The sequence below is a fragment of the Dipodomys ordii genome, unplaced genomic scaffold (assembly GCF_000151885.1).
Source record: "Dipodomys ordii isolate 6190 unplaced genomic scaffold, Dord_2.0 Scaffold25, whole genome shotgun sequence".
Lineage (NCBI taxonomy): Eukaryota > Metazoa > Chordata > Mammalia > Rodentia > Heteromyidae > Dipodomys > Dipodomys ordii.
The window spans coordinates 16860557-16881685 of record NW_012267241.1 but is presented as its reverse complement, the minus strand read 5'-3'; the positions used below and the strand labels follow the sequence as shown (position 1 = coordinate 16881685).

General features: G+C 34.8%; 1 protein-coding gene across 2 annotated transcripts in view; it reads right to left on the bottom strand.

Annotated features, from left to right (window-relative positions):
• The window catches only part of Ss18 (synovial sarcoma translocation, chromosome 18), a 52995-nt gene that overhangs the window by 5412 nt on the left and 26454 nt on the right, over window positions 1–21129 (bottom strand). The window contains exons 6-10 of one of the 2 annotated variants that reach the window (XM_013014884.1): window positions 15535–15702; window positions 14849–14953; window positions 12150–12242; window positions 11319–11441; window positions 8293–8426 (exon numbers count right to left, since the gene is read on the bottom strand). In XM_013014884.1, coding sequence (XP_012870338.1) covers window positions 8293–8426; window positions 11319–11441; window positions 12150–12242; window positions 14849–14953; window positions 15535–15702 — 623 coding nt within the window. The remainder of the gene's footprint in view (window positions 1–8292; window positions 8427–11318; window positions 11442–12149; window positions 12243–14848; window positions 14954–15534; window positions 15703–21129) is intronic. The other variant, XM_013014885.1, reaches the window with a different exon arrangement.

The window sequence follows — 21129 nt, the reverse complement described above, 5'->3', positions numbered from 1 at the left end:
CCAGAAATAGAGCTATGGCTCAAGTATAGAGCACCAGCCTTGAGGAAAAAAACAAAAAACAAAAAAACAGGGAGAACAGACACACACTTGAGTTCAAGCCACAAGAGCAGCACAGAAAAATATTTTTATGCAATTTTATAACCATAATAATGCTTTGCCAAGCTGGTTAACAGTAGCTCATGCCTGCTACTCAGGAGGCTGAGATCTAAGGATCATGGTTCAAAGCCAGCCTGGGCAGAAAAGTCTTTTGTGACTCTTAGTTCCAATCACCTACCCCCCAAAAAAAGCTGACAGTGAAACTTTGGCTCAAGTAGTAGGGCACTAGCCTAGAGCACAAAAGCTCAGGAACAGAGCCTAGACCCTGAGTTCAAGACCCAGGACTGGTATAAAATAATAATAATAATAAATGCTTTACAGCCAGGTGTTGGTACCTCATGCCTATAATGTTAACTACTTAAGAGGCTGAGATGCGAGAATCTCAGTTCAAAGGCAACCCAGGCAAACAAAATCAAAAGACATTCTACTAATCTCAAATTAATCAGCAAAAACCTAGAAGTGGAGGCATGGCTCAAATGTTAGAAAGCAAATCATTAGTATTAAAAAAAAAAAAATGAGAATGTGAGACCTGGAGTTCAACCTCAGCCACTGATACCTACTCAAACAAACAAAACTGCTTTGCAAACTACTCAAATGCGTATTAATATAAATTCCAAAGCCCCCCATGGATTCCAAGAATACAAAATGTACTGCACTCCCAAAGTACTATTTTTATACATATATACCTATGATAAATTTTATTAAACATAATAAGAGATTAACAGCAGTAACAATGAAATACAATGATGATACTGTATACTATGATTATAGGACATACTATATTATATTCTATGTACAATTAAACTATACACTATTTATATACTATTAATATACTATTACAGGATATTCTACATAGCATATGTTACCATATATTTTATATATGGTATATATCATTGTATACATAGTATATACTACTACAGTATATATAGTATAGACTATAATATACATATTATATTAGATAATATATACTATACATTCCAATATAGAATATACTATAATAAAATATACTACCATAACTGTATATAAAATTATAATATATAAAAATTATATAACATGCAAGGTCATTATTTATAATATACAATATAGTATACGACCATATACATTACAATATATAAAAATTATATAAACTATATAACAAATTATATAACAATATACTTCAGTTTTACTGAAGGTCTATTGAAAAGATTAGGACACGTATTATTTTCAAATGATAGCTGATTGTAAATTCAACTGCACAAAGACAGTTGTTCCTCTCAACACCATGGAGGAACACCATGGAGTTAGTGACCTGGGCAATCATGAACTCTTGTCATTTAGACTTTGCCATCTAGCAGAACTTCTTTGTAGTCTATTGAGTGAGTAAATCATTTTAATGCTCTAAGCCTCACTTTCTCTTTTATTCTTCAACCATTATAAAATTCCACTGACTAGAGTATCAAAAATTAAAAACAAAGTAAGAAGGTAGTATGAAAGACCTGCTGCAATAAAAATACAGGACTAGTGATATAAACTAAGGTAACAAGAAGAGAAATCTATGGATTCAAGAGCTTTTCAGGAAGAAGGCCCAAATAGATTTGTTTATTAATTAGGTAAGAAGGATGAAGAAAGCAAAGGAGGAGAGAGGGAGGGAAGGATAAAGGAAGGGAAGAGTGTTGGTTGAGCTGTCTGAAACATCAGATACTAATTACACTGGGTATTTTACCTGGGTGCCATCCTTTCTTTGATAAGGAATATAGAAAAAAAAAACAAGCAGTTTGAATGGAAAAAATACTATGAATTCTTTTTTATTACATACAATACAGCTAATTGAAATGTCCAATCAGCATCTGGTTTTTGGAAGAAAGACTTAGGCACAGACTTAGGAATTACTAACATAGTAAATTGAAAGTATGTCATAAAGAAGAAAATTGCTAGGCAAGAAAACTGAACAATACCAACTATTTAAATTCTTTCATTCCTTTTATCCAATCAGTTAAAAGTCTTAACATTATTTCTTCACGGTAACTTTTCTAATGCTTGCAATCAATCACTCATATTTATAAAGCTGATTCAGTTACTTCCTTGTTTATTCACTAATAGTTAACTGACTATATTATTGCATTCTACTAGGTAATGGAGACTCAGCAGTAATAAAAACAAAATAATGCCTTTGAAGAACTTACTTCAGAAGTGGTGTATAATAATAAAGAATAACTAGTCTTAACAAATGGAGAGACGTACTGAGCTAGAAAATTAAAGCACTTTTCTGCTCCAGATGGATTTACCCTCCAACTTCAAACATCCCCAAAACTACACAAAACAAATGCACTCAGAACACTGGACAGAAGCAATCAAGGAAAACAATCATTGAGACAAGGAAAACAAATGCAGTAAGCCCTTTGGTTACTGGAGCTTACTGGCCTGAGAGTTTCCAGACTGCTGTGCATGGAAGGGAATGGAGGCTGAATGTCTGCCAGAAGCTCTGAACGAAGGAGACAGAAGTTTAGGGTGAGAAAAAAGGTAAGTGTCGCTAATAGGACACAACACCAGAGAAGAAAGATCTGTACACATAGAATTATGAAGATCAACAGAACCTTCCCTAAGTATTCAGCACACTGATATGCAAATGAACAAGAAAAATATCGAGAGCCAAAAAAAGACATACCCAAAAAGATTATGGGAATCAATACGTGGCACTCACATAGGCACAGAAATACAGCTTATACTGTCACCAGCCACAGTGAAAAGGCAATGGCAGAGTCTGACCTTAACAGGACTGTATGAGCCCAAAACTAAACATTGCTCTGGTTCTGTCAAAAAAAAAAAATCTCGGAAGAAATCCACAAAAGATCAAAACAGAGTTGAAGAAAGTTTCTAGGAATATAAATATATTCACCATCCAACAAAGTAAATTTCATGTGTGGAAATTGAGTCAAAGATTATCGATTATCATCCATACAAAGAAAATATGGTCCTACAATGAGGGAAAAGGTCAATTAACCAAAATTGACCTGCAAATACACAAAAGCTAGAACTGGCTGAAAAAGATATCAAAAGTTAAGCTTTCATGTCATATGTTCAAAAATTTAAGGAGAAGCATAAAAGATACAAAAGATCCAAATCAAACTTCTACTAGAGATGAGAATTATTATTACCAAGATGAAATATATCTTAGAATTTTTTAAAATGAGACAATAAAAGCTATGGGTAACTTTAAACAGTCACACACACACACACACACACACACAATTAAAATTAAAAGGGAAAAACTTTGGCTCAAAGTTTAACTTTAAACAGTCACACACACACACACACACACACACACACACACACACACACACACACAATTAAAATTAAAAGGGAAAAACTTTGGCTCAAAGTTTTCCAAATTTGATAGAGCTCTAAATGTAAGACTGCAGTGACAGCTGCACAACACACACACACACACACACACACACACACACACAATTAAAATTAAAAGGGAAAAACTTTGGCTCAAAGTTTTCCAAATTTGATAGAGCTCTAAATGTAAGATTGCAGTGACAGCTGCACAACACTGTCAAAACACCAAAAAAAAAAGTGAATAGTAGAGTTAAAGAAATGAATAACATGACATATACATTATAATTCATAAAGCAGATTTTTTAAAAAAGAAATCAAAATAAGGCAGAAAAATTGGAAAAAGAACAAAACCCAGAAAAAATAATCAAGATGATATACTTATGATATACTTATTATAATCATAATCATCTCATAGTGTAAAAAAAAATTAGAGATTGTCAGATTAGGGAGAAAAAAAGCCTAACAATTATTTAAGGCCTACTTGTAAAACAAAACTACTGAAAAGAAGGAAGATTAAACCAATCTAATACCAATATGAAGAAGTTTTATTACAATCAAAGTAGATTTCAGGGCAAACATTAGCAAGGATAAAATTTTAATATAGGTAAATGAATAAATGTATCAAGAAATCTTCAAAAACTTACTTACTAAAACCCTTCAAAATGTAGTGCTAAAATACATAAGCAAATATGGGTCAAATAAAGATGGAAAGGAACAAACATGTACTTATAACCAGAGATCTATTAGCTGTTTCTCAATGATGGCTGAAAATCAGCTAAGACATAGAAGACTTGAACAATACTATTAACCCACTCTAAGTGATCAAGAATATACCCTTATTCTGAACCATAAAATGAGTCATACTAAAAACAAAACAATTCAAGTCGTAAGTATGATCTATTAGAGCTCTCATGTACTGTTAATAAAAATGTAAGACGGTAACTATTTGGGAATAAAGTTTGACAATTTCTTAAGTGGCACACATACCGACCATATAATCCACTCCTAGGCATTTAGACAGAAAAATGAATAGACATGTGTATAGAAATCTGTACACGACTGTTCATAGCACTTTATGTGTAAAAGTTACAGCTGGAAATCCAAATGTGTAAATTGTGAGACAGTCATATAACGGAATACTAGTTAGCAATAAGACTTATTAATAAATATAATATGAATATAAAATGCACAGTGAAAGAAACAAAAATATAGCATACTATACCACTTATTAAAATTCTGGACAGATTTTGATCTGATAGCAGATCAGTAGGTTATCTAGGGACAGGATACAGTAAGAGATTTTCAAAGGACACAAGGCTATTTGCTTATTTTGGTTTTGATGATGTTTTTTCAGATGTAAAGTCAAAGATATCAAATTGTCTATTTAACATGTAGTGTAAGTACATTAAACATCACAAAGCTTTTTTTAAATACTATAAAGAAGGAGAAAGAGTAATACAATGGCAGTAAATAAGTTAAAGTTGTGAGGAGAAAAATTGCTTGATATGGAAAAGAAAGAGCATAGAGCTCAAAGTGATGCAAACAACAGGGCTAAAGCAGCAACTGCCTGTGCTGTAACATAGAGTTGGGTGGCATGAATGGAGGTGCAAACAATATGTTCTGTGGGTAAATAGAGGTTTGCTGACTTTCAGTGAGATTGAAGTCACCAAAGGTTTTTGGACAAAGAGATGGCATAAGATACGATATTCTTATGAGATCATTCTGGGCTCTATGTGGAGAATATTCTCTTGAAGGAAAGGATGAAATCAGGAAAACAAGAAGAAAGATACTACAGTAATCCAAAAGAATAGCTGTTGCAATTGTGACTGGGGTAAGAGAAGATTATAGAAACTGGCTAGATGTTGGATATATTTTGAAGGAAGACATGATAAGATTCGTTAATCATTTGGATATTTGATTTGAAAAAGAGTCATGGATGACTCCAACTTTTCAGCCTGAGGAACCAGAATATAAGTGCTGGTTACAACACTTAATACAGAAGCATCTTGGTAAGATTTTTCTAATTTTCCTTAAACTACCAATGAGATTAAATAGTATTGAGTACAGTAATCTGCTTTGGTTTGCCTAAAATGAAGAAAATAGTAGGAGATGTGGGGAGGGGGGGAGTGAGGGAGGGAGAGGAGGGAAGAGATATAATGGGAGAACAAAGAGGAGGAGGTAATACTTGACAAGAAATGGACTCATTACCTTACTCATGTAACTGTACCCTCTCTGTACAGCATCTTTACGATAAATTAAAAAAAAATCAGTAGGTACTAGGGTCGGAGGGCAAAGATAAGGTAGAAAGATAGATCAATGTGCAGAGACTACTGCACCAGAGTAGCTAACATTATCGTCCAGTGCAGAAAGAAGCATGGCTGGCAACTACTAACACCATGAATCTTAATCCACAGTATAGTCCCAAATTCTTGAGAACACAAAAGAGTAGAATAAGTATGATGTAAAAGGACATATATTAAACATGTATACCAAGTGCCAGCCAGTTCAAGACATTTCACCTTGCTTGAAACACTCTACAATGTCAAGATAAATGACATCAAATATGGGCTGCACGAGTTGCCTCTGAATCTAATCCTAACGTCACTTTCCAGTCTTGACTCTCCTGCCATATCCTTCTGTCTTACTGAACAATATATCTTAATACTAGGCTTTTGTAAATGCTTTTCTTCCTCAGTAGAATCTCCTTTTCTTTTCCAAGTCTACCTAGCTAATACTCAGGCTTGGAGTCACTAATTCTACATGCAAAAGATTTCAAGGAATGGAACATTTTTTCTATATCTGAGATTGAAGCTCCTTCCATAGATCTTTACCATACTATATCACTGGTTTGCTTGTCTGACCCCATCTAGATTTAAAGTCACAAAGGGAAAATCAATGTATCTTTCATATCCAATATATCCCACTTTTAGCATCGGTTTATGTGCTGCAAACTTAGTCCATAGTATGACAATGTTAAGAGAAAGTGGAACTTTTAAGAGATCAAGTATAGCTCATAAGAGGTAGAGTTTAGAAAAGGAAGGAAGGAATGGAGGAAGGAAGGGAGGGAGGGAAGGAGGGAAGGAGGGAGGGAAGGAGGGGAACGAATGATAGATTAATGAAAATCTTAGGTTAGTTCTCACAAGAATGAGATGTTATATGGGAGGAGCCTGATACCTCCTTTGAATTCTTCTCTGCCAGTATCACACTCTCTGCCATCTGCCAGACACCCTCAACAGACTTAAGGAGCTATCAGCATCATGTACCCAAGTTTCCAGAACTGTAAGCTAAATAAAACATCTTAGAAAGTACTCAGCCTCAGGTATTGTTAACGCAATGTAAAATGGGCAAAAATAAGTCATTGTGAATTTGAGGTGAGAACAAAATAATAGAGTGAAAGAGAAGCTAAAGACTTTTTTATTTTTATTTTTTTATTTTTGCATAGTTTTTTAAAAATATACTGAGCTTACCCCTTCTATTTAAGCCTGTGGGTCTGTATGTAATAAGGAAGAATCAGTAAAAAAAAGAGTTACAGACTTGAGAGAGGGTTGCAGAAGGAATCCCTATACCTCAAACCTTAAGTTACAGCATGTTGTTCCTCATATTAAAGCATCTACACTGGGCTGGGAGCCCTAGTTTCAAGCTAAAGACAGTTCCATACACTAAGTATCTTAAATGGAGATCACAATGTCCTCATTGGAAATTCACTAGACAAACCTGAAGCCAATATAAAGATATTACAAAAAAAAATCACTTCCATACTAAGTCATTGTTTAAGGAATGCATTATGACTTCCATTATACAAAGACTATGGCATAGAGTATAGATTGAGTCTGAATCATGTAATGAACTGCATTCAATGGAATATTATCTAAGAATGAGACTTACTTCTACACATTTGAAAATATTTGAAAGGAGAAAAAAATATAACAAGGGAAAAAATCTGAGGTAGTAGACTTCATGGAAGGATGCAACAGAGAAGACACAGTTTGAATTTAAAAGAGACAGGGTATTACAAATGTAAAGGAAAAATAAGTGGAAATGAAGTGGGGAACAATAAAAGCACTGGTATGGACTCCAAATCTCAGTAGGTGGAGACAAAGTCTTGAGCAGTCTTGAGCAACAAACATGAGGAAAATTTCTTTTTTTGGTCGATCCTGGGGCTTGAACGCGGGGCTTGGGCACTATCCCTGTGCTCTTCAGCTCAAGGAGAGCACTCTACCGCTTGAGCCACAACACCACAACACCATGTCCGGTTTTCTGAGTGGTTTATTGGAGTTAAGAGTCTCACGAATTTTTCTGCCTAGGCTGGCTTTGAACCATGATCCTCAGATCTCAGCCTCCTGGGTAGCTAGGATTACAGGTGTGAGCCACCGGCATCCGGCTGGAAAATTTCTTAAATACCTATGAAAATTATGTCTGAGTAAGAGACATAGCCCAAATGAATGAACAAATGAACGAACATGAGGCAAAGCTGGTATCTTATTTCAAGGTATGTTTTAGAAGAGTAAGTATGACTGAACTGTGTTGGCTTTCTAAGTAAGACAATTAAAAGTAGTAATATATTTTTTGTTAACAAATACACAGTAAGAGTTGGGAACTGGATGTAGTGCAGTACATGTCACTAATCTCAGTACTAGGGAGGAGGGTCACACATCCACCAGTCAACTACAGCCACAGAGTATGATCCTATCACAGAAAACTAACAAAAACCAAACCAATTACTCCCCCCAAAAAAGAAAAGGAAAGACAAGAGAAGGGAAATGTGAGCTTTCAAGTATAAGCTAGTGAAGAGAGAAGGGGAAATAAACAACAACAACAAAAAGGAACAGTATACAAACAATGTGGCAGTTTTACAGCCGGTCTAATATAGCTTACCTGGTCATACCCATAAGGCCTCTGCTGGGGTGGCTGGGGTGGTCCAGGCTGTGTTGGTCTGTATCCCCCATACTGTTGACCTTGTCCCTGTGGATAGGTAGGATACTGAGGACCTGGACCACCCTGGGAAGGACCTGTAAGATAATAAGCATAAGCAAAAGCCCAGGAATAAATAGAAGCAGTCTATGAAGATGACAAAGGGTATTAAACTAGCTCAAGGCTAATCTAAACTTCTATCCCAAAACAAACCAGGCATGGTAGTGTGTACCTACTATCTCAGGTACAGGGGAAAAATAGGAGGATCATAGTATAAAGCCCAATTTGTTAGAAATATAAGAGTCTATCCAAGGAATAGCTAAAGCAAAAAAAGAGGCTGAGGGTGTGGCTCAAGTGGTAGAGCAGCTGCCTAGCATATTCAAAGCCTTGAGTTCAAAAAGAATTAATGCCAGGAAGCCAATGGCTCAAGCCTGTGATCTTAGTTATTCAGGAGACTGAATCTGAGGTTCATGGTTCACGACCTGATCAGGCAGGAAAACTCATGAGACTATCTGCAAAAAAAAAAAAAAAAAGCCAGAAGTAGAACTCTGGCTCAAGTGGTAGAGCACTAACCTTGAGTGAAATGGCTAAAGGAAAGGGCCAAATTCCAAATTCAAGCTCCATACTGAGACCAAATAAGAATAATTTGTTAAAAAGGTAATATTTGTGGTTACTACTATGTTAATCCTAGTTATTTCTAAATTTATACATCAAAATGTATTAAAACAAACAAACAACAACAAAAAAAAAAAAAGGTATCATTGACTCTTGCCTATCCTAGCTTTCCAGAAGGTGAAACTGAGAATCAAGGCTCAAAGGCAGCCCAGGAAAAGACAAATCCAAGATACTCTTATTGCAAATTAATCAGCAAAAAGCTGAACATGAGGTATGGCTTTAGTAGTGGAGTACAAGCTATGAGCCAGAAAGCCAAGCAAAAGCACAAGGCCTAGAATTCAAGCCCTAATAACAGCACACAAAAACAGTGCAAGAAAGATGGAAGGAAATTACAAACTAGGTAAACTCCATGATGATACCAAATTAACCTATATGTGTCTATTGAAGAATTAATCAGTGAAAACAAGAGGCAAAAAAGAAATCAAGAGGCAGATCTAAAGAACACTAAAATAATTTCTTTTTTTTTTGGGTCCAGTTGTGGGGCCTGAACTCTAGGCCTGGGCACTGTCCCTCAGCTCTTCAGTTCAAGGCTAGTGCTCTACCACTTGAGCCACAGCGCCACTTCCGGCTTTTTTTTTTTGCTTATGTGGTGCTGAGGAATTGAATCCAGGCCATGCATGCAAGGCAAGCGCTCTACCACTGAGCCACCTTCCCAGCCCCCAGTAAAATAATTTCTGAATAAAATTTGGCCAATAGTATTTCTAGTTCTATCACTCTAAACCTACATTTGTAAGTTCCAAAACAATCACAAGGACCATATGACTATACTTTGAATCAACAAACTTATTGTCACAGTATTTTAATATTAAAAACTATTAAGACTTGAAAAGCCATAGGTTGCATGTGAAAAAGCTTGATGCAAAAGTTACACTATAAGAAAAATCACCTTCACTCACCTTCAAGTTCTAGAGACGTGAGAGTTTAGTTTCATATGTGAAACAAATATATCTGTTTCACAAACAGCACAATTATCTATTGTAAAAAAAAGTGCTCTAAGGCCTAAGCTCAAGGCTTTGGAACTTCAATGCTTTCCTCTGCAGCCATTCAAAACCTCACATAAAAACAAGTGATTGTATAGAAAAGTAGAAAAAGAGAACAAAAAAATTCAATCACAAATAAATTCCATCACTGATTATTTAATAAAATTCTTAATTCTGTAGTCTCAATTGGAGCCTATGAATAAGCAAAATGGGAATTTTTCCATGAGAATTCCTGATGTACTTACTGTAAAGCAGCTTTAACTATTTTTTTAAGTTAACCAAGTTACTATTTAGATACATCTGTTTTCACATAAATTCACAAAAATCAGAATGTTGTATTTACTCAAAGTACAAATGCTAATTAGTCATGAAAGGAAAATATCATTTGGTAAGGACAGGAAATTTCCTTTATGAAAATGATAACCCCTTGGACTATTTCTAAAGTCAATCAGGGAACACACCCCCTCTTTAGGATCTGATTTTCAATATCTCCAAGTTTCAATGTTCATATTGAATGGTAAGAAATGGCCAGTCTCATCTTGGGTTTTTATTTTCATAGGTAGAAAGAGGTGGTCATAGTAATAGAAGAAAATCAATAACAAAAAAGAATAAGACATTACTCCTGTGAAAAGGAACCAAATTAACCAAGAAATGGTTCCTACTTCTACAGCATTTGAACCTTATTTTCCTGTATCTAAAATGGTGATAGTAGCCTAAAACTTAAGAGGGAAATAACAGGCCCTCATTCTTTCCTCCCATTCTAATAAATAAAGAAGTATATATAATGAAATTTCTAGGTAGATACTTTTTTTCTGATTAGTGCTAGGTGATTAAGGACTTGTACATGCTATAAGCAGTATTTACAAATACACATCTGTGAATTTTTTTAGCCAGTGACAAAAATCTTCCTTACGCATTTTAATATATCTCATTTCATTTGTACTAAATATTTTTTGTAGTAACAACCATTTGTTTTTAGAAACAAATTCCCTAACCAAATTATAAACATATGCTGAATAATCACCCAGTCATCAGTTTTTAAGCACATACAAAGCTAGGCTGGTCATGAATATCAAGTATGTTTGAGAATACATTTTTTCTTACCTAAATGACTGTACACCTTACCTTTGGTCAGTAAAGCATCTCTTGTTTGTGGTTCTTTGTAAATGGATCACTAGCTTATCTAAAAACACTATTTTAAACAAATATTCTAATACTAAACTGTGTGACACTATTACATTCCAAAAACTTATAAAACAGATGTCAAATATTTATTTCCACATTCCTAAACAGTAATCAGGACTTCTTTGGTAGACAGCTAAAACATACTATTACCATAGCCCTGTTGTTGTCCTGGGTAACCCTGCTGCCCAGGATACTGCTGCTGCTGGGGTGGGTATCCTTGTTGCGGAGGTGGTCCTTGGTAAGCATCTTGTTGCTGGCCATATTGTGAATTTCCTACAGGATAAATGGAGAAGATTGGGGGGAAAAGAACCACTGAGAAGTATGCTTAATTAACTTTTTTTTCCCTCTAAGATGCACAGCCAACAACACAAGAACAAAATGAAATGCCATATTGATTTTTAAAAGTTAACAAAACAAAGAAAAAACTCAAACCAAACAGAAGGATTTCGGCCAAACAAACTGCAGTTAAAGCCAATTGTGCAAGGTTGAACTGCAGCATTTTCAGCGTCTCTGCCATACGAGCATTACATTTACTGGAACATCACAGTCATAAGATCATGACTATGCTAAATAAAATAAAAAAGACAAAATTAAAGACAGCTACAAGAGCACACACTAGCTACACAAGATCAGCAAGCTGTTTCCTAAAGGCACTGTACTTATATGTAAAATTATACATATGTAAACACACAAAGAGGAAAAAATTGGATTGGTGGATCTGTGTTCAAATAGAAAATGTCCACTAAGGAAAAAACTTATTTTTAAATGTTTTAGTCTTTTTATTATTGTTAGAAATGGCAAGTCATGGTTATACATTTTAAATATTTGTAAGGAAATTATTGTGATTGTTTTGGACTTTCAAGACAACCAGCAACTAGTACTCTACAAGAGCTCTGATTGGGTAGAAATTGTCTTAGGCAAGAACTGTCATTCCTGTAGAAGGGGATATATATGTGTGTGTGTGTGAAGGTATATAGATACCTCCTTCGTAGTAATGTTGTGAGGAATCCTCATAAGGCCTATCGTAGCCTTGTTCAGGATACGACGGTTGCTGATAACCGTAATCATTATGACCTACATCAATTCGACAAGAGACAGGAAGAAACGTTAATGGCCACTGAGTGAAAACCCTAAAATATTTAAACTTTCAGATAAAACTGAAAAAAAGAAAATGGAAATACATAAAAATAAGTTTGATTGCATTAACTGTTTACCAATGTGATTGTTTTCATAGAAATAACGTGCAAATTTTTTAAGAGCAAAAGGCAGTTTTAAAAATATTACACTTATTCTCTTAACTATCCCCATTGAGGAGAAAAAAAATTATCTTCTATTTAAAAAACAAGAATGAAAGCATTTAAGTCTTTCACATGTAAATAAATTAGAATGAAGTAATTATCATATTTTGTGAAACACCTGTTTTCCTGGTCTCCAATTCCACAGCATATGCTAAAATCAAAGCAAAATATAAAAGAGGACTGCAAATTTTTTTCCCCTGAAAAAAACTGACACAAATTTTTCACTCTAATATTTCTTACATAAAGGATAAGTAACTCAAAGTACTTTCAGATGCAAAAGAATATGTTGTCATTTTAGAAGTCCTTAGAAAATATTTATAGAATACCATAAACTATACACTTTCCCAAAAATAATATTGTGTTGACTGATGAGTACACTTTTAGTTTTATGACATAATATTCTTCATCCATAAGGTAGTTAGATCTGTCCTCATTCTTCTAAGTTTCAATGTAAGAAAAACCTTTCAAATTGCTATAAAACCTAAGTTTTACAAGAATTCTTAATTAGGGACAAAGGAATGCAGTTGCAAATAAATGTATTTAGTGCCCTAGTATTTGAATATTCCCAAACAACTCCATCAATATATGTACATCAAAAGTTGGCAAGGTATGGTCTGTAGTCTTTAGCCATGTTTATAGCTTCGTTAGCATACAGTCAGTCATACCGATTTTTAAAGTACTGTCTACAGCTTACTCTATAATAGAGTTCATTAGTTGAGAAGAAGACTACAGGTACTACCGGGCCCTTTACGAAGTTTGCCAACTCCTCATCCATGCATTTATTAGCATAAAAATCTAGAGCAAAAAGTCCAAGGTTATTAAGAAAAAATTGTTGATATAAACAGAACATTGTATTTATATATCAGGAATTTATATATCTATGTAAAAATGATACTATTTGAATAAAAAAATTAAAAAATTACAAAACAAACTGTAATAACTTTAAAGTTTTGCATTTACAAAATAATATCTAATTTGAATAGAAAAATCACATCTGTAACAAGACAAATTTCACATTTCAGAACAAAGGTCAAATTCACTCCAATTACTTAAAATATATTTTTTTAAGTTAAGCGAAATAACATTTAACATTTCTTAATATATACACTGTAATCACATAGGTTTCAACTTTTTCAAAATACTTATAGTCTACTATCAGCTTACTAGGTATTGCTAAATTAAAAACATGTTAATACTTTGTCTAAAGAAGAAAAAAGAAAACATATCCTGAATAATTTAAGGCAAAAAAGTCTGAGATCAAACAATGTTATATCATTCTGGCCAGAATTATACTCTCACTAGTAAACATTTATTGTATGCAAAATACAACAGGTATTTGCTCTGCCTATATAGTCAGTTTCTTCACTAAAAAGTGTTTCTAAGCACCCACATACTCTATTATGCTTTATGTGCTAGAGAAATAGGACAGGTGAAATGATTTCTCAAACACACCAAATTTATCTTGTTGCTGGCTTCCATTAACTTCTAGTCAATGATTCCTAAGCCACTAGCTTTAATAAGTCTCTTAGTTTCTTTGTTGCATAATTTAGATTAAAATCATGATAAGAGCTTACTAAACAATAAACCTTTTGGCAAATCTTTGCATACCTGTTAGTTTTTTCCCATTTTCTAAGTTTGGGTAACTTTTCTTCAACATAGTATTTTCAAACAAAAAACTGAAAGAACTGTACAGGGAAAAACCTACACATACTTAGATTCTTACTATTCAGATTCTCTTAAAGTACAATACTTCTTCAACTATCAGTTACTCACAATCTACCTTCCCATTTGAGAGAAAACAAAGCTACTATATTAAATAACTAAAAATCTACTTCCCAAATGCCTTGCTTATTGTATATATAGCTACATAATGTATACAATTTGTCTTCCTTCACGTTCTCAACTGTAAGTACTAATGTATATAGATAATAGTTCTCTGAGAAGGATGCAACATAAAAATGATAAAACTTGGGGAAAAAAATTCAAGAAATATAATCTCTGTATACCCACACAATACAAAAAAAGTAAATCAATGGGTGAACTTTACAGTAGGTGACTATCTCCATAAAACATTAAAAAATGAAATCAATCAGTAATATTTGCTTTGGTTCAAATAAATAATCCCAAATGTAAAAAGGATCACATTTCACATAAAAAAGGATTCCAAAGACAGACTGATTGCTGATGGTACTAATGGAATAGCTACATAAAATATACTATGAAATATATTATCAACTAATGGTATTATTTAGATAAGTGTTTCTAAATGTAGAAGAAACAAATTAAGAGTTTCTCCATCCTCACTAAAGTGTTGTGATTCACTTTCTAAATTAATACGGGGTAGAGGTAGAAAATGGGAAGGGTAGTATTAGGAGAGATTACCATCAGGGTAATACTGCTGGTTCATGCCTTCTGGAGGACCTTGTCCACCATGACTGTATTGGTCCCCATAATAGTCTTCCTGGCCTGAGTACTGCTGTGGTGGGCCTGAAAAACCACAACCAGTCAAGATGTAAATAATCTGTTCTCTATGTTATCAATGGTTTGTTTCTAAACGGACGTTATGAGAGCTTATTTCTCAGCTACAGATTCTCCTCTAAAGCCTTGGCATTTCTGAAACTTTAAATTATTCATCACACACATATATACACACATAAAACCACCATACATGCAGTTTCTCACACACTAACTAAAATAAATGTTAAGACCATACATGTAATAGCAAACAATACTAACTCAGAAACGACATGAATTTCTAAAACAAGAGGCTCAACCTGGTAGAAAATTAATTTCCTTTTTTTGTTTTTTACTTTGAAGCCACTTTTTCCTAGAAAATAACAGATAAAAACAAGCCATATCAGGAAGTTCTTTATCTATTTCATGACTCTTTACAACTACAATACATGCAATCTTTTCTTATTTTTTTGAGAGGGGGAGTAGGAGAGAAAGAAGAATCAAAAAAACAAAATAAATCCTAGTTTTGCTTAGATAAAAAGTTCATTAGAATTTAAAGCTTTTCAAATACCATTATATACACGAAGCAGGAAATTTTCCCCGTGGACTCTTACCCTGTTGAGGTGGTCTATAGGGAGGAATCTGTCTCTGACCCATCATGTGATTGCCTTGGTTAACCTGACCCATCATTCCCATGGGTGGCTGCTGTCCTTGGTAATGCTGCCCTCCTCCCTGTGGCATATTGTACTGCTGAGAAGGAGGCTGCTGATGCATCATTGGACCTAAAAATAGATATAGCATTGTGCAGATAAGTTTGTGGCATGGTATTTCAGTATTTTAAGAGAAATACAAGGTTTTCTCATAATTTAAAACACAAAATATATAATTAATCATACAAACTCACTTCAAATTAAGTCTTAAAACAAAGACCACAAGTCTAAAATAATCTGTTAACAAATAAAAAAAACCAGTGTATGGTAGCTGACCTGAAATCTATTAGAAGAGTATTCTAGGTTTTTGTTTTGTTAAAAGGGTTGACAAATGGAAAGAGGAAGAGTGAAAGAATATGATCAAAATATTCAATGTATATTTGTAAAAATGGAACTAGGAAAATTGACAGGATAGGTGGAGCTGGGTGGGGGGGGGGGGAGTTAGAGGGAGAATGAGGAAAGGACTGACAATGACCAATTTTTTTTTTCTTTTGGTCCGGTCGTGGGGCCTGAACTCTGGGCCTGGGCACTGTCCCTCAGCTCTTCAGCTCAAAGCTAGCGCTCTACCACTTGAGCCATAGGGCCACTTCCGGCTTTTTTCTTTTTGCTTATGTGGTGCTGAGGAATCGAACCCAGGGTCTCACTCATGCAAGGCAAGCACTCTACCACTGAGCCATCTTCCCAGCCCCAATGACCAATTTTGTAATCGTAAATTGACACGTGGAATTGAAACCCCTTTGTACAAATACTTTTTTTAATTGTGAAAATACTATACAGAGGGTTTACAATTACATGGGCAAGATAATGAGTGCATTTCTTATCAAGCATTGTTACCTCCTCCTTTGTTTTCCCTTCCCACCCCTTGTTGCAATGGGTCTCCTTGTATCCCTATTTAAACAATTGGTTTTTTTTCCCTTCTCCTCTACAAAGTATACCAACATCAAATACAGTAAAAATAGGGATTATGCCGTGGTGGAGGGGCATATGAAGCAACAAAGAAATCATCTTATAAAATATGTTAGAAACAATCATAATAAAAAACATTTGAATCCTTATCTTGGTCAAATACTTTAAAAAAAACACACAAAAACCAAAAAACCCAACCATGAATATATTTTTGATGTACTATGTAATATTTACCTACATAGATAAATGTTTTCTCAAAACAAAACACCAAACTAATTACCCTTCAGCTACCTGCCCAAAAGACAATCAAAGTAAATTTTACAAGTTACACAGCCAAGCCAAAGAAAAGAAATAAAGAAACTAAACTTCTGGATTTCTGTTGTATTCTACACTCAATAGCCTTATTCAATAATGTGAAACTAGGGAAACTGCTTTATATTTATATTTATATATTATATATACAATATATATTATAAACATATTTATATATTTACAATCAGATCAGTGCAATCTCATAAGTAGTACAATATCATAAATTTTAATTGCACAAAAAATTGAAGTCTTCTTTCCCTCTTCCAAATCTCTTATAAGTTTTATAAACCAAAAAGGTTTCTTGAAATCAAAAAGCTAAAATACATCTTAATTTATTAAACTCTGTCTTGCTGCCTCATTTCCACTCCACTCCCACCTCAAAACACCAGGGCAAAGGACTGCATAAGCTATAAGTTCAGAATTAGAACTGCACAATTTCCAGAGTAACACCAGGGTGGTATTGTTAAATTACCATTGCTAAAGTATCAAGAACAGTGAAATTACATCATATAAAACAATCAATACTAGCTTCACAGTATAAGCAGTTCCTTGAAGGCTCACTGGGCTTTATGGTGTAGGGACCTCACTTTTCAAACATTATATACATTTCTTTCTCAAAAATGAGCAGGAGTCATTGCTGACTCCTGCTGACCTAGCTGTGTAGTCCTCCTTTACAAACGTGGAGAGATTTTCAGATGAATGCAAAAAAAGCAAAGATTAGGGAGCCTAGAAAAATTTTACAGGCAAATTACTTAGGTGGACCAAAAGCCCATTGTTTAATTATTTAAAGAAATAGTTAAGCCATGCACTGGTGGCTCATGCCTGTAATCCTAGCTACCCAGGAAGCTGATATGGAGGATCACAGTTCAAAGCCAGCCTGGGCAGAAACCCCCCACCCCAGACTTTTATCTCCAATTAACCACTCAAAAACATGGAAGTGGTGCTGTGGCTCAAGGGCAGAGCACCAGCCTTGAACACAAAGAGGCTCAGGGACAGCACCTAGGACCGGAATTCAAGACCCACAATAAAATAAAGGGAGGGAGGGAGAGGGGAGGAAGAGATAGGGAGGGAGAGAAAGAGAAAAAGAAAGAGAGAATTAAAAACAAAATCAAGGGGCTGGGAAGGTAGCTCAGCGGTAGAGTGCATGCCTTGCAAGCATGAGGCCCTGGGTTTGATTCCTCAGCACCACATAAGCAGAAAAAGCCGGAAGTGGCGCTGTGCTAGCCTTGAGCTGAAGAGCTGAGGGACAGCGCCCAGACCCAGAGTTCAGGCTCCATGACCGGCAAAAAAAAAAAAAAAAATCAAGCAATCATCTCACCTCTTTATATTAATGTAAGCAGGAAGAGCTCAGCTCCTTTCCAAGGTAAAAAATTATTTTATGTGAAGAATTTCTTTTTCAGGGTTATTTTATCTACCTACTCAACTTCTGTTGTATTTCTTTTCCAACTCTTTTATTCCTTCTTTCAAATTTGGTTATCATAAATAATTTTTTTTCAAAAGTTACACAGGGAGCCAGATGCCAGTGGCTCACGCCTGTAATCCTAGCTACTCAGGAGGCTGAGATCTGAGGATTGGGGTTCAAGCCAGCCCAGGCAGGAAAAGTCTATGAGACTCTTATCTCCAATAAACCACTAGAAAACCAGAAATGGTGCTGTGGCTCAAATAGTGGACAGCGTCCAAGCCCAGAGTTCAAGCCCCACGACTGACAAAAAAAGTTATACTGGGGCTTTTCTCGCAATAAGGAAAAACATTCTTAACAGCAGGCACAAGGAGCCTCAGAGTGAAGAGAATGATAAATGTATACTTATGCTGCCAGGTTTCATCTTACTTAAAAATTCCACTATCAGAGGAAGAATTTCAACTTTAGGTTTTTAGGCAAGGAATCCCAAGATGAAGATTATACAACTAATAGATATCAGTTGGAAGAAGACAAACCCTCAGCTTGATTTCACAGCATATGCCTGTGCTACGAGGCTTTCCTCAAAAAATAAGATAACCCAAAGTCCACACCTCAAAAGCAAAGTCTGTCATTAAAAAGTTCTAAAAACCTAAGGAGTTTAATTAAACTCACAATTTTAATATTTTACATACATATATAGTATTGAACACAAACATCCATAATTTTAATATGTTAATATATTACCTTTTCTTTATTCTCTAGCACTACTAAAGAACTCTTGCCTTAACTAAAGGCAGTAATACCACTAAAGCACACTCTAGGTACATGAACCAAATTAAAAATGAAAACCTTAACAGCCAGGGAGAAGGGGACAAAAAGATACACAACAAAATTCTAAATATTACTCTATGAGAAAAGTATTTCTAGTTTAGGCCCTAGACAGAAGGACCATGCCATTTGTGCTTTATCTTTGGGGACTGTCAGCAGTTCTGATCCCAAATAGCTCAATTACCATCTACTCTTCTTTTATTCTCCATCACTTCCCTCCCTCTGAGGACCCCAAATCAGTCAGGATCCAGTCTAAAACCAAAGAGAATCGAACAAGCTAGCATAACTGAAACAAAGCAATTTCCATGGTTTACTTAAACATTATCCATTGAAGATAAAAGTTATAACTTCAATTCTGGCTGTATATTACTTTCTCACTGATTAGAAAATACACTACACTGGCAATGTGTGAGCACTACCTTTTGAGACAACAATAGAATACAGTGCCAAATCTCAAAATGCATCCCCAAAATCTACCAACATGTACAGAGTCAAGTAGGGTTACAAAAGGAATGTATTAGAAACAAACATTGTCTATAAATAATATGACATCATACATTACTATGGGTAAGAGATAGTCCTTATACATAAATTATTTTGATGTTAGATACCCTATGAATTGTGAAGATATACACACACACACACACACACACACACACACACACAGGTTTTACAATGCCTTAACTACTTAGAATATATATTTTTGCAAGTATCTTGAAAGGAGACAAAACAAATACTCACCATCACCACACTTACTTCATTTTAAGATTTATATTTTATTACTCTATAGTAATAATGCCTTATCTCAAACAGGTAAACCATTCTTAAATTAGTGTATTTCATATTTCTGGAATCCCTTATTTCAATGTGAAAGTTAATACTTAGTTTAAACTTAAATTAGTAGTCGAAAAGAAGGATTTTCTAACAAAGTGAAGTCAGGAATAAAACTGTAGTAGTTACATAGCAAACCGTAGGCTAGGAGCCACAGTGACAAACAGATGTGCCAGGCCCTACTCCCTGTCAGGTGAGTTATGATTAGACAGACAAAAAGAGGAGCTTATGGATACCATGCTCCTTCATCTGTGAACAAGTATGAATGATGTAATTTCAAGTGACACAGATACAGCTTCAGATGCAAAACAGTATATTAAAAACTCCCCGAGCCGGGCGTCAGTGGCTCACGCCTATAATCCTAGCTACTCAGGAGGCTGAGATCTGAGAATTGCAGTTCAAAGCCAGCCTGGGCAGGAAAAGTCTGTGAGACTCTTCTCTCCAATAAACCACTAGAAAACCAGAAGTGGTAGAGCGCTCACCGTGAGCTGAAGAGCGCAGGGGCAGCACCTAAGCCCATAGTTCAAGCCCCACAACCGAAGGAAAAAAAAAAGAAACTCCCTGAATTATAACAATAATCTAAGAATTATCTTTAAGTAATATAGTTTAAAAATGATAGCTAATATCTAATGACCACTTATTACAAGCCAAGTACTAGGCTACAGCTTTACAAGCATTGTTTATCATTCCTAAATCTTATCAACCAGGCAGTGTTATCAAGTTCATTTTACAATCCAGACATTTAATGCTGAAAAATGCTCCTGTTCAAAGCTGCACAGCTACAGAGTGGGGAGAATTCACAAGGCCACATTTCTTTGCCACTATGTGCCTTTCATGTCACATCATACTTCTCCCATGTCATTATCCCTCATGGAAACAGTTCTGCATAATGTATCTCAACCACTGCACCACAAAAAAACAAACAAAACTATTCCTTCAATCTACCTTATAATGAAAATTAAGACAAGGAAACTGCAAGGGTAGTTAACTACCTTAATTCTTATTTCATCATTCATTACTAGTTGTTATTTAACCACTCAATCTCTAATCGATTTATACTTCCCATTTGAAGGTAATACAAATGGCTTATTTTCAAGAGAAAAAAAAATCCCCAAATTCCAGAAAAATCAGTTTATGTACTGCCTATATAAAATAAAAAGGACTCTTTACATAACTAAATTTTACATCTGTCCACATAAATAATAGTTCAGAGTTCAATGTTT